Here is a 17,079-nt window from a genome sequence, read left to right on the forward strand (position 1 = left end):
AATATATTTTTAATGTACGGTAGAAGCTAAAATCTTCTGTCTCCTTACAAAGTTAACAACAATCCCTCCAATTTAGTGCAGAGCTCAGATATAAACAGACAGGCAGGAATGATCTTGAATTACTTCTACACATCATAGGATGGCTTCTTTTGCTATAAGAATTCAGTTCTTTGTTACTTTCATTACAAATACCCTTTTTAATATTACCAGCTGCCTGATCAATCATGATTGAAAGACATATGGTAAAAGACCAGGCCATGGTCTTATTTGTTGCATGGATACTGTGTCTACCATCATGGAAACAAAGCCAGTATTAGGCCAGACATATACACTCTTTCAGCTGTTTTTCTTGACCCTCCATAAAATGTTGACTTCTTTCCCTGACATCTGCCATTAGGTCAAAGTCAAGATACCCCCATATACATTATATGGTTGACCGATCCTGGGTTAAGCTGACGTCATTCTGATGTGCATGGGCACCTTATACTCAGAAAAGTCTGGATGCAAACATTTATAATCATACAAATATTATCTGTATTATAATCTAGTGTATGGCAGGGGCGTAGCTATAGGGGAAGCAGCTGCTTTGGGGCTCGAACACAGAAGGGGCCCACCCAGGAGGAGGACTAAAAGATTTTGTTGTCAGGGCCCCTTCAATAGTATTATAAAATGACTTTACATACAGAGACACTGTAGGAAACGGACAGAGTTTCTACCGGGCCTCGTCTGAGAGAGTGTTCTTGACAAGCCAAAGGAGTGGGGTTTGCGGGGATGAGGGGGTTGCTCAGAAGTCGGGGCGGGGGGTCAGCGTTCAATAATTTGCTGTGGGGCCCAGTCAGTTCTAGCTACGCTACTGGTGTATGGCAAAATGTTACTCTAATTAAACAATGACTTAGTTACACTTTGGAATACTTTGATTTATACACGGATACAGGAGCAACGAGGTGCCAAAAGCTCTGTGCTCTGTAGTATGTATTTTGGATTATATGTCTTGCAAATGAGGGAGCAAAATTTGTTTCCTTATGTTCACAAGGATCTACGATCAGTAGACCTGAAGGCTATGCTCTACTCATTCATCGTCTTCATATTTATCACCTAAAAATTTAGTTAACATTTGACTCGTTAGTTTGTCCTTAATACCAGTGATTCCCTAATAGAAAAGTTTCTCAGTCCATTTCGATCTTTAGCCTCTAACCCTGCTTCCAAACGAATCTATTAACTATTGGCATTTTTAGTGCAATATGAAATGTCATGAGGCTTTAATATGGACAAATTAATTTTATGGTAATTATAATAAATAGAAAAAAGTACATGAATATCAAAGCTAAAAGTCCATCCTTATTATAAAGGAGGTATTTACCCCTAAACTTAAAGAGTACCTTTCATTACAATAAAAAATCTAAACTAAGTATGCTGACATGGAGAGTGGCGCCCAGAGATCTCCCTGCACTTACTATTATCCCTGGGCTCCGCTCCGTTCTCCTGGTATAGGCTCCGGTATCTTCAGATTTTCAGCTCAACTCGGAGGAGCCTGCTCTTGTTCTCCTGGGCGTCTCCTCAGGCTATGAGCTGATCGCTGCGATTGGCCAGCGCTACAGCCTGGGAGAAGGAGACGCCCAGGAGAAACCGAGCAGGCTCCTCCCAGTTGAGCCGAAATTCTGAAGATACCGGAGCCTATAACGGGAGAATGGAGCGGCGCCCAGGGATAATAGTAAGTGCAGGGAGATCCCTGGGTGACGCTCTCCATGTCAGCATACTTAGTTTAGATTTTTTATTGTAATGAAAGGTCCTCTTTAAATCTTTTTATCTGTTTCTTCTGCCTCTTGGTGAGTTAGGCAACAAACCCCTTTATTCCACGGTAATCGGTTCTCAAATTCATAAATCCAACTCAGATTTTTCAAAAAGTTCTGATTCTACCAAATACAAATTACATGTGATTTAATTTGGAGAAATCGAGGTGAGGGATTCAGGGGTGAGAGCGAGAGAGCAAGAGCAAGAAACTTTTCCATGCAATCACAGTGCTTTCTTTCAGGTCAAATTTATTTGGACCCAGATTGAATAGAATGGTTGATTCGGCCGAAGCAGACCCAAATCTAATTTTGAGAAATTTGGTCATCTCTAGTTGTCATCCATCTTTCTAATGGGTTTAAAGGAATGTATTCCTGACTAGGAACATTTACCATTCAGTGCTGGTTGAAATTCCCGGTGGCAGGTGCAATGGTGGCCTTTTTTTCCATCACTTGGTGCCATGCGTAAACACCAGTATATGGGTGCCCATAAATGGGGCGCACATGTAATAATGATTGGTGTATTCTATGACTCCTGTTAGCCACATTCCTTTAGTGATTTGCCACAAAATGTGGCCCTGGGAAAAAATTTAAGTGAGGACTCAAATCCTAATACATTGTAGCGGCAAGTATTAGTTTTGTTCTTTCCACTACAACAGTAGCATACAGGACAGTTCCATTACGCAGATGTAAATGTTCACTTTTTCTAGATATCGGGGTTTCATAATAGGTCATCTTTAGATCTATTAATAAAGAATAAATTTCATTACAGCACTTTTCCTTTGTCTCATTTGTGGTCCAGTATTTACAGTAGTTTGGTTCATAGGGGCATTAGGTTCTGTCTAATTATCAGTCTGACCCCTGAGAGCTTCTTCTAGCCGGGCTCAGGAGACAGTAGGGCAGTAAAATAGCCAGGAGGGTAAGTATACTGGTGCAGCGTTTCTGCCTCTTTGAGTTTTGCTGTCACTGCTTTCCAGCTTCCCACCCGCTCATAGACAAATAGCTGAACAGCAGTGATGAGGCGAGTTCCTTTGGGAATGGTGACCTTGCCCAGCTGCCCAGTGTTTCCCTTCCCTCCTGTTGTCGGACTTGCGCACACACACTCTATTTTTGGTTATATCTGCAATCCTAGAGGTCATTTAATCGTTTGATGACATCATAAAAGTTGGATTGAATGACTGACATGCTATATATTTATGCCACAACTATCACACCGCAGTAAAAGTCACGATGCTCAGTAATGAGCAGACAATTGGCAATTAAATCAAGTTTTTGTTGTGATAAAATCCTAGTTTTTTTCTTTTTTAGAATAGTTGGTGTGCGGTTGTACAGTTATTGGCTGAACACTCCCTACTGTACCCCAGTTTGTTCCCATGAAACATACAGCAGACAGAGTGTAGGAGTCATGAGTGGGACTGAGCTGGCGTACTAATTAAATGAGATTTTAGATGTGTCAATAATGGAAAGTGTTGTACTTTTTTGGTTTCTTATGGATGGAATTATACATCTGTATCTTCTAGATGCTACTATTAACATTTAGCCTTTTGCTGAAAAAGAACTGTAATTAGGCCCAATTGTACAATATCTGCAGGACAACAGGGATTAAAACCTAAACCTGCAAGATTACCCAGTATATAGCAGGGCCATGAATAACTTCAATGACATGAAGCATTGTAGGTTAGATTAATAGAATATGTCTTACAAGATGCCTGCACTTCTCCCTGAAGACATTCAATGATGTATGCAAGTCCATATTTCCCATGAATGCCACCATTAGGAGGTAGATATTATTTAAGGTATCTAGTATCATGTATGTTGTTAGGGCGGGAAGTTTCAATTTCTTGCAGCCCCAGAGGAGCATTTCGGGTTATAACATAATATTGAGTAACACTTCGGCCTCACTTTATAATTTCCTTGCATGCCTTTTCATCAGTTATGAGCTATGATTCCCTGTTATGAGCTTTTGTATACCTTTAATTTAATGTTAAAATAAGTGCATCAGACTGATATGTTATAGCCACTGTCAGCATTAGACTGACGTTCCTTGGGCCCACCATCTGCATATACAGGACATATGTACGATATCTTTTAAGTCAGTATTGTATTGTATTCATGAATAAGGTTTAATCTGGTGTGTATTTGCTCAAAGTTCAGTTCCAAATTATCTACTACTAGACCTTAGGGACCCTATATTATAAGGGACACCTTATTGTGTCCAAACCTGGGCCCACCAGAGCATCCTTTGGTTCTCCGGTGGGCCAGTCTGACTGTGGGCACTGTTCTGTTTTCCTTCACACACATCTCAGTGGCCTCTTGCCACCACTTGGGGATTTTGTATGAAATAATCCCCAAGTGGTGGATTGTGACCTAAATAAGAGACATATGCAAGTCAGCCCCCTAGTGGTGACAGCCTAGTAATTAACATTTATGTGTGTGAGCAAGCAAGAGAATTCTGTAGTAATGAGGGCTCACTGCTAAACACTGAAAAAAAGATTCTTGATGCTGATTTCGGTAGGTACACACAAATTTCATCTTAAATATTGCTTATCTATATTGTTATTGTTCTAATATTTTCAAATGTGTTTTGGGAGATATCAGGGTAGTCTAATGACAAGAAGCACCCAGTACCCCTGTAATAAAATACATTTAAAAGGTAATAATTTAATGTAATAATGCACATAGAAAATGTAAAGACGGGCCGTAAAAACTGTGCCTATCTACTTTATGGCCACCTATGGCTACTTTCACACTTGCGGCAGGACAGATCCGACAGGCTGTTCACCCTGTCGGATCTGTCCTTCTGCTATTTCACCGGACCGCCGCTCCGTCCCCATTGACTATAATGGGGACTGGGCAGAGCTCCGGGCAGTACGGCAGTTCGCGGTGAGAGGCCGCCGGACTAAAAAGTCGGACGTGCAGGACTTTAAGTCCGGTGACCTTTCACCGTGCACTGCCGTGCGGCGCCGGAGCTCCGCCCCCGTCCCCATTATGGGGACGGAGCGGCGGCACGGCGAAATAGCGGAAGGACGGATCCGACAGGGTGAACAGCCTGTCGGATCCGTCCTGCCGCGAGTGTGAAAGTACCCTAAATGAGGGATCTTAAAGGATTTCTCCACTGCAAAATGTTAGCATGCAACTTACAAAGAACAAAGTAACAACCATTTTGTGAAAGGTTGATACGCATGTAGAAAAAAATTGGACTTAAAACCTGACTTATATGCATATGTCCCATTAGGACATATAGACAACCCCTTTAAGTAATTGAAAAGTACAGCCCAGGGCACAGTTTTTACCTCACTGCATGCATGGTGCACCCCTGTTTTCAAGTAAAATTCCCAATTAGACCGCAGTAATGAGGTGTTTAGCTATAAAAATAACAAAAAGTCAATTGCATGGTATAGCAGCCAAGTGTAGCTGGCCAGAAAATCCCTCCACAAGAATTCTAGTCAAACTGTCTATGTTTAACCAGATAGTACATTTCTGTTTCACTAGGTGAAAGAAATTGTGGCTCAACATACGAAAGAGTGGTCAGAACTGCTTAGCACACAAGCTGCTGATGTGCAAAATCTCCAAGATCTACATTTAAGTCAGCAATGTGAACTCCTGAAAAAGCTGCTGATCACCGTCCAAGAGCAACAGACACAACAGCTGAAACTCTCCCATGACCGGTACGCAGTCACACTTATACAATGCTGGATCTAACGCTTGTTCCCCATAATCAGCCCGTGTAAAAGTGCCGCATATGCGGACACCTCAATAATCGTGGCCAGGCAGCGGATTGTGATGTCTAAACAGCACTCTGCTGCCCAGGAGCAATGATTTTGTATGGGGATGAGTGATAGCATCAGCCATCGCTCATCCTTATACTGTGGAGATGATCACATTTACATGCAGTGCTTCACCACTTTGCTAGCAGACGATTGTCGGCTTCCTTTCTGACAATTGGCTGCTCCTCGCAGCATCTAAATGCAGCGTAAGGGCTCTTTCACACGAGAGGATGCCGTGCGGGTAATCTGCTGCGTGAAAGAGAGCCAAGCCGCTCTCTGGACAGCAGAGACACGGAGCAGTAACATGATTGATAATGCTCCGTGCCTCTCTGTGATCTTTTTAATGCTAAATCACAGTGAGATAAAGTTGTCACTCTGATTTTGTAATGCTCCGTGTCATTGCTGTCCGGAACGGGGCTTGGCTCTCTTTTACGCAGCGGATTCCACGCACGGGATCCGCTTGTGTGAAAAAACCCTAAGGCTCTCGTCACAGTGGCATCAGCATTTCAGTTTTTACAATACCCGTGGCAGATGAGTCTTTGTGATTAGTTTTATGGCAGCAATTTATCATAAACCGGCTACTTGAAGATGTGCCTAATTTATGCCGAGGTGCAGGCCTCATCATATATTAGGCAGTCGATGGGCATAAATATTCTGTCTTTATTTACACAAAAAAACTGGTGGAAATTAATTAAATGTTCTGGACCCTCACTACGCCCCCTTTTCAGTAAGTGGCAATCTTGATGTAGAAATGATCCTTGCATCCAAATTTTATAGCAGTGTTTTCTAAAGAGTCGCAAACATGGGGTTGTCGAATTTGTTTGCCAGAAACTAGTGTGGGGGGAATGATAAAATTCCCTCCACCCTATGGGTTCAGAGTTTCTGTAGACCTGCGGTATGTTCAGACATTCAGGACTTGACTTAAATTGTGCCACCGAATCTGTAGGAAGTACGGTGACAATTTGCATTCAGTGCATATGAATGGAGTTACTGTAACCTCGTTCACATGCACCAGAAATAAATCTGTACAGATTTTTGTCCTTGGCTTGAAAAATATCTGCAAGAATATCATTATACCTATTTTTTGTATTCTGCACAGAAAAGCCAGCAGATTAGCTCACACAGATTAGCCCCATTAAACAAAAAACTGGCTGAATGCAAAATAGACTGAGCGGAAGCACTTTTTGTCATCCATTTCTATTATAGAAGCCTATGTATCAGTGTTTTTTTTAGTAAGAGCAACTGCCCACTTTCCTTTATGTTTCCCCCCTCCTCTGGTTGACCACCTTGATGGACATGTCTTTTTTTCAGTCATACTATGTAACTATGTGCTCTTGTATAGTATAACGGTCCATTTTAATTATCTATGTTTATATACTTACAGAGAGAGCAAGGAGATGAGGGCCAATCAAGCTAAAATTTCCATGGAGAACAGCAAAGCCATAAGCCAGGATAAATCTATCAAAAATAAAGCTGAGCGTGAAAGGTATGCGCTAAATAAATAAAAAAATGAAATACTGTAATACTGTCTACTCCAACTCTAGGTTAAATCCACCTCTTGATCTAACAATATCTTAATGACCACCCCACACCTCAAGAACCTTTTTCATGAATAAAAATAAGTAGCCACACTATATAAAAGACCAAACACATTGGAGGGAATTTATCATGAGGGTAATAATTGAAGTCCGTTTTGCTTGAGTCTGCGTTGGCGTACTTTGTGCCAAATTTATCAAACATTGCAGATAATTTGTTAAATTTGGTGCATCTTTAGCCCAACACTTTTGTCTAGAAATGCTACCCCAATTTTTTTTTATGCCAACCCGTACTGGAGCAAGTTTGTGACTCTATTTGCAACATTTAAAAAAAAGTCACAGTGATAAATCTGGAGTGAAACTGATTAACCTAGCTAACCACCTGTCACAGCTGGGTCATGGTCTGGTGGTAGTGGACCGTGACACTTTAGCCGTGCATGCTTGTTGCTGGTGGCAACGTGTAGTTGTAGCATGTTTGGACATTTTCCCTTTAAGTCTGGTTCCCTTCCCATTTCTGGTGTGTATGGGGTTAAGGTGTGAGCAAGCTGGAGCTGGGTGTGGCCTCTTGGCTCTTATAGTACTGGTGTTTGGAGCCGGAGGTTTGTGTTGTCTTCAGCTTCTGGTGGAGCTGGAGTTATGCTGCTATCCTGGACCTTTCCATCTGTCCAGCTTGAGGGCCACCTTGTTGAACATAGTTTGTCATCCCTTTTGTATCCTCTATGTTCCCTACCTTATCTGTGTTGATGTTTGGTGTGGGATTATGTTCAGGGTGTGGTGTATGTCTTGTTGTTTCATGTTTGCTATTTTGGTGTTGTTTGTCCAGCATGAATGCAAGGCATTTCCTTGTGTGTTGTACCTCCGGAAGGGGGTCTCAGGGTTCCCGGAGGGGGAACCAAAAGTCTATTCAGTGAGCTGTTGCTGGAGTGCTGGTTCCTATGTGTGTCAGTGCGTACTAAGTCCAGTTGGGTGTTCGGATTGCAATCCGTTTGCATGGTTTCCAGTTCACATCTCCAGTTGTTGTAGCAGGTAAGTGCTGTTGTTCCAGTGTTGTTTGCGCTGGGTGCTTAACTGCCAATCTGGTTTTTGCTCACTGGCTTTCCCTTCCTTTGTTGCTAGGCCTGTGGGAGACTCCGGTTCATCCGTGTTGTGGATGGACCGGTTGTCTCTTATTCCTATCTCCTATTTCGTGGATGATTAGAGTCAGAAGGGCCCAGGTTCTGGAGTATGAGCCCACCTACCATCGAGGCTGGCTCATACAGTTAGGAGGTCAGGGATTGGATTAGGGTGGCGTTAGGAGGTTACCTGCTTCCCTTATCCCAGTTTCCAGGCCTTGTGTCACTTCCCACCATTCATTATTGTACGGTGGGGGGTTTCCCCTACTCCCCACCATTGCACCACCCCCACTTTCCCATCCACTTTTCAAAACTAAAGTGAAATATAAAAATATAAAAAGTCACAAAGCTTTTGCATTTATGTGTATATAAGAAAATATAATTAATGAAACTAAAATTACATACATGACGCATTACATTGAAATAAATAGACAAATACAGTCTCCAAAAGGTGGTATCAAACTGCTTCTCCCCACAGAGATAAGGGGGTTGCAGTGGAGCTGCATACAGAGCCTAATTTATGTGTGTAGAATTTCCATTCTGCCCTACAGTATATCGGCCTCCAGGAGTACAATAGTTTCTCCATCAAAGCTTGATGCAAATTGTGGAAGGAACGATTTGTTCCTCCCTTATTCATTTCTATTCATTATCGGCAGCTTGGCTGCTCGATTATACTAGCCAATCATCAGGAATGAGCATTCATATGAACACATGTCTCCGATAATTGGCCCAAAAATCGGGCAGTCTAATAGAGTCTTAAGGCCCCCATACATATTCCTGTGTTGGTCGAATCTGCCAAGAATGGTGGGTTCGCCAACAGTCTAATGCATATTGGGACCTCCCAACTATCCTCTGACAGGTGATGTTGGAGGATAGAAAGACTGGGCGAATTGAATATTGAATTCATGCTCCGCTGAATTGAATGGGTATATGTATGGGAGAGTCAGGAGGAAGGCAGGAGAGATAGTTGTAAGCTGAACGATTGTTCGGACAACAGTTATTGACTGCGTATAGCCAGTTTTAGGCTGCGTTAACATCTCCTTTTTGAAGATCCGGCAGCTTAATCCAGTGCAAATGCCGTCTGTTGGCAGACAACCGGCATTTATGCTGGAAAATGAACGGATCACCACCTGACCTCATTGCAGAGAGCGAACTCTGCTTACCCTATTTTTTGATTTGACCTTTATTAGTTATACTCTTGAGGAGTCAAAGTTGAGCTTTCTTCAGTTTATTAAAGAGAGATATAAACAACATTTATAAATCATAGGAATATATAAGGATTTCCACATTCAGGTAGATAAAATGTGTATTATAATTACACAAACTGCAAGACTGCCTGATCTCAGGCCAGGGCAAGAAGTATCATAACTCTAGGACCATGAGTGACCAGAGTTTCTAAATGTTCCTAAGCACCCCTAAGGCTATAGTCATGTCCTATTCTGCACCAATTAAAAGCACTGTGTGTGTACTTCCAACAGTCGTGTAGTGTACCCCCAGGGACAAGTTCTGGGCCACAGATTGAGAACATAGGCTTTAGAGGGTGGAAGATTCTATACATGTGCCTAACATTTGCATGCCTCCTCCATAGCGTACTTTGCCATCTTATGTAAGACAGCCATTACTGATACTACAAACCCTATTCAGCATTTGAACAGTCATTACAAATGTACATTACAAATCAGTGATTGTGTCAGTTTTGTTAATATTAATGTGCCGCATTTCTTTGTGTTAATAGTTTGGGAGCTGCGTGCTGCTCATTTTACCTCCATTTATGTTCCTTTGATCTTTTGTAGGCGAGTGAGGGAATTGAACAGCAGTAACACAAAGAAATTCCTTGAAGAAAGGAAAAGGGTAAGTAGAAATGAGTCACTATCTTGTCATCCTATGCAACAGAAAATTATGGCTTGCTGCTTGTTTATCGCTTGATTCATTTTGTAGCCCTTTCCACCTCCTCTCCTACACTTTTCCAACCAGATGAACTGACAAGTTTTTGAGATGTTGTATTGTTTGGAACTAAAAATAGGCATTTTAACCACAACACTCCGGGTCATTGAGCTATACAATACATTCTGTATGTTCTCCCCCCATAGCAACAAAGTAAATATGTCTGTTCTCACTATCTCACTATCTTGTGTATCTGTTGTTACAGTTTATTTTTAATATAGTGTAGGAGCGGGATGTTTAACGTTTTTGTAATATACTTTATTAGGGAAAGATGTTACCTTGTACTAGAAAACAGGGTGTAAAGAGTCAGGCTGTTATTAGGTGATGTCAGAGGACATTACAGGGAGGAGATATAAGAGGAAAGAACTATGACTCCTGTCATGCCCAGGTCATTATTATGGGATAACAGGGGCAGGGAGGGAGTATAAGAGGAGAGGACTACAACTCCCAGCATAGCAGGCTGTTATTATGTGGTATCAGGGTACATTAAAGGAGTGAGGTATAAGAGGAGAGAACTACAACTCACAGCATGTACAAGTCGTTATGGGATATCAGATGACATTTTAGCAAAGGGGTATAATAGGAGATGATTACAACTCCCAACATGTCCAGGCAGATATTATGAGATATCAGAGGATATTTCAGGTAGAGGGTATAAGAGGAGAGGACTACAGATCCCTACATTTCCAGGCCGTTATTATGAGATGTCAGAGGATATTTGGGGGGATGGGGGTAGGTATAAGAGGAGAAGACTACAACTACCAGCATGAGATACATAATATGGGAGAGATTCTATATATACTGTTAGTAGGCACGCCTCCACCTGGATATGTACACTGCAAATATACACTCACCTAAAGAATTATTAGGAACACCTGTTCTATTTCTCATTAATGCAATTATCTAGTCAACCAATCACATGGCAGTTGCTTCAATGCATTTAGGGGTGTTGTCCTGGTCAAGACAATCTCCTGAACTCCAAACTGAATGTCAGAATGGGAAAGAAAGGTGATTTAAGCAATTTTGAGCGTGGCATGGTTGTTGGTGCCAGACGGGCCGGTCTGAGTATTTCACAATCTGCTCAGTTACTGGGATTTTAATGCACAACCATTTCTAGGGTTTACAAAGAATGGTGTGAAAAGGGAAAAACATCCAGTATGCGGCAGTCCTGTGGGCGAAAATGCCTTGTGGATGCTAGAGGTCAGAGGAGAATGGGCCGACTGATTCAAGCTGATAGAAGAGCAACGTTGACTGAAATAACCACTCGTTACAACCGAGGTATGCAGCAAAGCATTTGTGAAGCCACAACACGCACAACCTTGAGTTGGATGGGCTACAACAGCAGAAGACCCCACCGGGTACCACTCATCTCCACTACAAATAGGAAAAAGAGGCTACAATTTGCACGAGCTCACCAAAATTGGACTGTTGAAGACTGGAAAAATGTTGCCTGGTCTGATGAGTCTCGATTTCTGTTGAGACATTCAAATGGTAGAGTCCGAATTTGGCGTAAACAGAATGAGAACATGTATCCATCCTCTGATGGCTACTTCCAGCAGAATAATGCACCATGTCACAAAGCTCGAATCATTTCAAATTGGTTTCTTGAACATGACAATGAGTTCACTGTACTAAAATGGCCCTCACAGTCACCAGATCTCAACCCAATAGAGCATCTTTGGGATGTGGTGGAACGGGAGCTTCGTGCCCTGGATGTGCATCCCTCAAATCTCCATCAACTGCAAGATGCTATCCTATCAATATGGGCCAACATTTCTAAAGAATGCTATCAGCACCTTGTTGAATCAATGCCACGTAGAATTAAGGCAGTTCTGAAGGCAAAAGGGGGTCCAACACCGTATTAGTATGGTGTTCCTAATAATTCTTTAGGTGAGTGTATATAAATAAAATAAAAATTATAGATATAAATATCAACTTATTTACTCCACAATAAAATATATATCAACTCCTATTACATCAGATAAAAAATAAAACTTATAATGAATATATATATATATATATATATATATATATATAAATATATATATACAGTGGATATAAAAAGTCTACACACCCCTGTTAAAATTTCAGGTTTCTGTGCTGTAAAAAAAATGAGACAAAGATAAATCATTTCAGAACTTTTTCCACCTTTAATGTGACGTATAAACTGTACAACTCAATTGAAAAACAAACTGAAATCTTTTAGGTAGAGGGAAGAAAAAATATAAAAATAAAATAATATGGTTGCATAAGTGTGCACACCCTTAAACTAATACTTTGTTGAAGCACCTTTTGATTTTATTACAGCACTCCATCTTTTTGGGTATGAGTCTATCAGCATGGCACATTTTGACTCGGCAAGATTTGCCCACTCTTCTTTGCAAAAACACTCAAAATCTGTCAGATTGCGAGGGCATCTCCTGTGCACAGCCCTCTTCAGATCACCCCACAGATTTTCAATCGGATTCGGGTCTGGGCTCTGGCTGGGCCATTCCAAAACTTTAATCTTCTTCTAGTGAAGCCAGTCCTTTGTTGATTTGGATGTATGCTTTGGGTCATTGTCATGCTGAAAGATGAAGTTCCTCTTCATGTTCAGCTTTCTAGCAGAAGCCTGAAGATTAACTGGTATTTGGAACTGTTCATAATTCCCTCTAGCTTAACTAAGGCTCCAGTTCCAGCTGAAGAAAAACAGCCCCAAAGCATGATGCTGCCACCACCTTGCTTCACTGTGGGTATGGTGTTCTTTTTGTGATGTGCAGCGTTGTTTTTGCACCTAACATATCTTTTGGAATTATGGCCAAAAAGTTCAACCTTGGTTTCATCCCACCATAACACCTTTTCCCTCATGCTTTTGGTAGATATCAGATGTGTTTTTGCAAAATGTAGCCTGGCTTGGATGTTTTTCTTGGTAAGAAAAGGCTTTCGTCTGGCCACTCTACCCCAAAGCCCAGACATATGAAGAATACGGGAGATTGTTGTCACATGTAATACACAGCCAGTACTTGCCAGATATTTCTGCAGCTCCTTTAATGTTGCTGTAGGCCTCTTGGTAGCCTCCTCGTCTTTTCATCAATTTTAGAGGGACATCTAGTTCTTGGTAATGTCACTGTTGTGCCATATTTTCTCCACTTGATGATGACTGTCTTCACTGTGTTCCATGGTATATCTAATGCCTTGGAAACTCTTTTGTACCCTTCTCCTGACTGATACCTTTTAAGGCTACTTTCACACTAGCGCTCGGAGCGGGTCCGTCTGATGTTTCATCAGACGGATCCGCTCCTATAATGCAGACGTTTGCATCCGTTCAGAACGGATCCGTCTGCATTATAACTTAGAAAAATTTCTAAGTGTGAAAGTAGCCTGAGCGGATCCGTTCAGACTTTACATTGAAAGTCAATGGGGGCGGATCCGTTTGAAGATTGAGCCATATGGTGTCATCTTCAAGCGGATCCGTCCCCATTGACTTCCATTATAAGTCTGGACGGATCCGCTTGCCTCCGCACGGCCAGGCGGACACCCGAACGCTGCAAGCAGCGTTCAGGTGTCCGCTCACTGAGCGGAGCGGAGGCTGAACGCTGGCAGGCGGATGCATTCTCAGCGAATCCGCCTCCACTGAGAATGCATTAGGGCCGGACGGCTGCCATCAGGGCCGCTTGTGAGCCCCTTCAAACGGAGCTCACGAGCGGACACCTGAACGCAGGTGTGAAAGTAGCCTTACAATGAGATCCTCTAATGCTTTGGAAGCTCTCTGTGGACGATGGCTTTTGCTGTGGGTTGCGACTAAGAAAATTTCAGGAAAGACCAACTAGAGCAGCTGAACTTTATTTTGGGTTAATCAGAGGCACTTTAAATGATGGCCGGTGTATGCTGACTCCTATTTAACAGGATTTTGAATGTGATTGCTTAATTCTGAACACCGCTACATCCCCAGTTATAAGAGTGTAACACTTATGCAACCACATTATTTTAGTGTTTTTTGTTTTCTTCCCTCCGCCTAAAAGATTTCAGTTTGTTTTTCAATTGAGTGGTACAGTTTATAGGTCACATTAAAGGTGGAAAAAGTTATGAAATGATTTATCTTTGTCTCATTTTTTTACAGCAATGAAACCTGACATTTTAACAGGGGTGTGTAGACTTTTTATATCCACTGTGTATATGTATATATATATATATATATATATATATATATATATATATATAGAAGTCTGTTGGCTTTTAGTATTTAACTGCAATCCAGTATATATTCCAGATATAATGTGGCTGAATAGTACTCTTGTATAAATGGATTATGTTCAGTTCAATCATCCAATAGTTCTGTAGTATATCAGCAATTCAATGGTCGTCTCTATACTGAGACATACATACTAGTGTATAGCTTGCAGGAGCTGTTCATTAATATACCAATATTTGGCACTTGTCTTAATTGAGGTATATATATACTGCGACCAATACGTAGATCGCAGGAGTTGGTCTGTAAACCGCAGGAGTTGTTCAGTGCTGTAGCAACATTTCACCATGTATCTCAGTTGTGAGTATACATACTGTGACCAATACGTCGTATTAACCAGTTTCAATTTTATTTGGTTCACAAAAGAAGGGGGATAGAAGTGATAAAAAACATTTTTAATCAAGATTCTTTAGAAATGTGTAGAAATTACACTGGCAAGACATTTTTTCTTATTGGACCCTTTTACTGAGAGGTTCATGATGTTCCCAAAATATTTTCTCTGTAGCCCACTGTTATAGTTATTTTTCCACTGCATAAAGTACCAGCTCTCATGGTACCTTCATGATATCGGCTTGGCTTGATTGGAACTTCCTTTGATGTGGTACTAAAAAATTACCAGGTACGAGGAGCTCTGTCCAGTGAAGACAGGGTGGAGTTGGGTAGAGCTGAACAGGTTTCATGAAATAGAAAATGAGCTTTAGTCTTTGTAGCTTTGTGTGTTTGTCATTGGAGAGTATTCAAAGAGTTGTGAACAGAACAAAGCACAGCATGTACCAGTGATTATCTGAACATCTGTCAAAGAAAGAAAATTCTGAATCAATACCCTGCTGCCCTGTAATGTCCGCCATACATGCTTTTCATTACACAAGACAAAGAGGAGGTAGATAATGTGAACAAAGCCTTAAACATATCTTTCATATCATATGCATACAACCTGTAGGCGCTAATGAAAGTGCAAGACTAAGCTTATGTTATAGCATGCTTATTGTAGTCACAGATATACAGGACAGTGAATGAGATTGTTTACGTGTCCACATTCCAATTTATACTAGTAGATCTGGTTCATCGAAGGTGAGGCTACATCTTGAACATAGGCTATTGTATTTTATAATATATCGCCAAACTTTTCTGATGTTATAGAATACTGTATGCATGAAGTGAATTTTAAAGTTCAATTTTGGTCTAGATTACCTACATTTGAACAAAATAGATATTTCCTCCTTCCTGTACCCCCACCACCACACTTTTTGGAGGTACACTTAAGTAATATGTAAACATACAGGCATACTTGCCAATATTTGAAAGTTGGCTAGCGAGATATTGATGAGTGTGTCATGTTAGTACACACCCATTGTACGAAGCCCCACCCCATTTATGTGTTGCTCCACCCCACTGTATGGCACTGTGTCCATTTGGTGCATCATCCTGACTTTTTTTTTACTGACCCCCCCCCTCCCTCCTTCAATGCACTTTGAGTGCCAGGACCACATTGAATGATTCCGAATCCTGGCAACACATACATTTTACAGTAGGTGGTGGGCATCTTTCTAGGCTGTGCCAAGGAGATATGCCAACCCTTCCAAGAGTACAGGGGGTCTCACCTTTTTCCAGAAGCCTTCTGGATATTCCAGAAGAGTGGGCAAGTATGCATACAAGTCATTTCTGAAGTTATTATGGGATAATTTAAGACTCTTCTCTTACATATAGTACATAGGTTATAGATGTAATCTACAATATCCACATGAATATGTGCTCATCATGAAAACAAGCAGGAGATGGAGCGTAATGCCAGGCTCAACGTCCCCATGGCAACCACTCGAGACTGTCAGCGTTCTGCTAGCAAAGCTTCTTTTTTTCTGACACCTCTAACTACAAAATAACAGGCTGCAATTGTTGTTACATGGAAAATGATGAAAGTCTTAATTGTGTCGCCCTGCTTAATGATGGTGACATTTAAAGTTTGCTGTTTTCTTTTAGCTGGCAATGAAACAATCAAAGGAAATGGACCAGTTGAAGAAAGCCCAGCTGGAACATTTGGAGATTCTGGAGAAGCAGAACGAGCAGGTATAGTGGTCCAGAGCATCTCCCTCTCTACAGTACCTCTCCACTCATGGATAGATGGATAATTCATTGCATAGCCCATTCTAATAAGAAAGTACGGCCCTAGTACCTCAGTGATAAATCAAGAAAACATCAAGTGGCTATTATCTAGCATTACAGCAGGTCATACCGAAGGGTTCAGTGACTTCGAACGTGGCACTGACATAAGATGATACCTTTCCCACTTTTTCCCATATGCATAGGGTGTACTATAAAGCTTGGTGGGTTCACGTTCTTAGCTGAGCCCCTTAGTTCTGCTGAAGGTGTTTCTAATAGACTGCAAGACACAATGACATTTTAGGGAACTGAATAGCTATAACAGCAAAAAGGGACACTTCCATAGAAAGAGATATTTTTTTATAAACATTGTTATAAAATTAAGAGACTTTTTTTGAGGTATTGACTGTTTTACTTTTGCATTTCAGCAGTACTATACCATTCAGAATTACTTATAAAACATTGCCTTCCTGTAGCAGTCAGCACAGAGAGAGAAAACTCCTATACAGATAGATTATCCATTGTCAGTTTACTGCTGCTGCGACAGCAAGATGTTACCTGAAGAGTAATCCTCGTGATCATAGTAGGGGTAGAATTGGGATAACAGTA

At 41.3% G+C, this 17,079-nt stretch overlaps 1 protein-coding gene across 3 annotated transcripts in view; it reads left to right on the forward strand.

The window, feature by feature from the left end:
- Positions 1-17,079, forward strand: part of PLCB4 (phospholipase C beta 4) — a 378,077-nt gene that overhangs the window by 349,320 nt on the left and 11,678 nt on the right. For all 3 annotated transcript variants that reach the window (XM_040429870.1, XM_040429871.1, XM_040429869.1), the window contains 4 exons: positions 5,280-5,455; positions 6,939-7,040; positions 9,995-10,052; positions 16,351-16,437. In XM_040429870.1, coding sequence (XP_040285804.1) covers positions 5,280-5,455; positions 6,939-7,040; positions 9,995-10,052; positions 16,351-16,437 — 423 coding nt within the window. The remainder of the gene's footprint in view (positions 1-5,279; positions 5,456-6,938; positions 7,041-9,994; positions 10,053-16,350; positions 16,438-17,079) is intronic.

The sequence above is a fragment of the Bufo bufo genome, chromosome 4 (genome assembly GCF_905171765.1).
Source record: "Bufo bufo chromosome 4, aBufBuf1.1, whole genome shotgun sequence".
Taxonomy (NCBI): domain Eukaryota; kingdom Metazoa; phylum Chordata; class Amphibia; order Anura; family Bufonidae; genus Bufo; species Bufo bufo.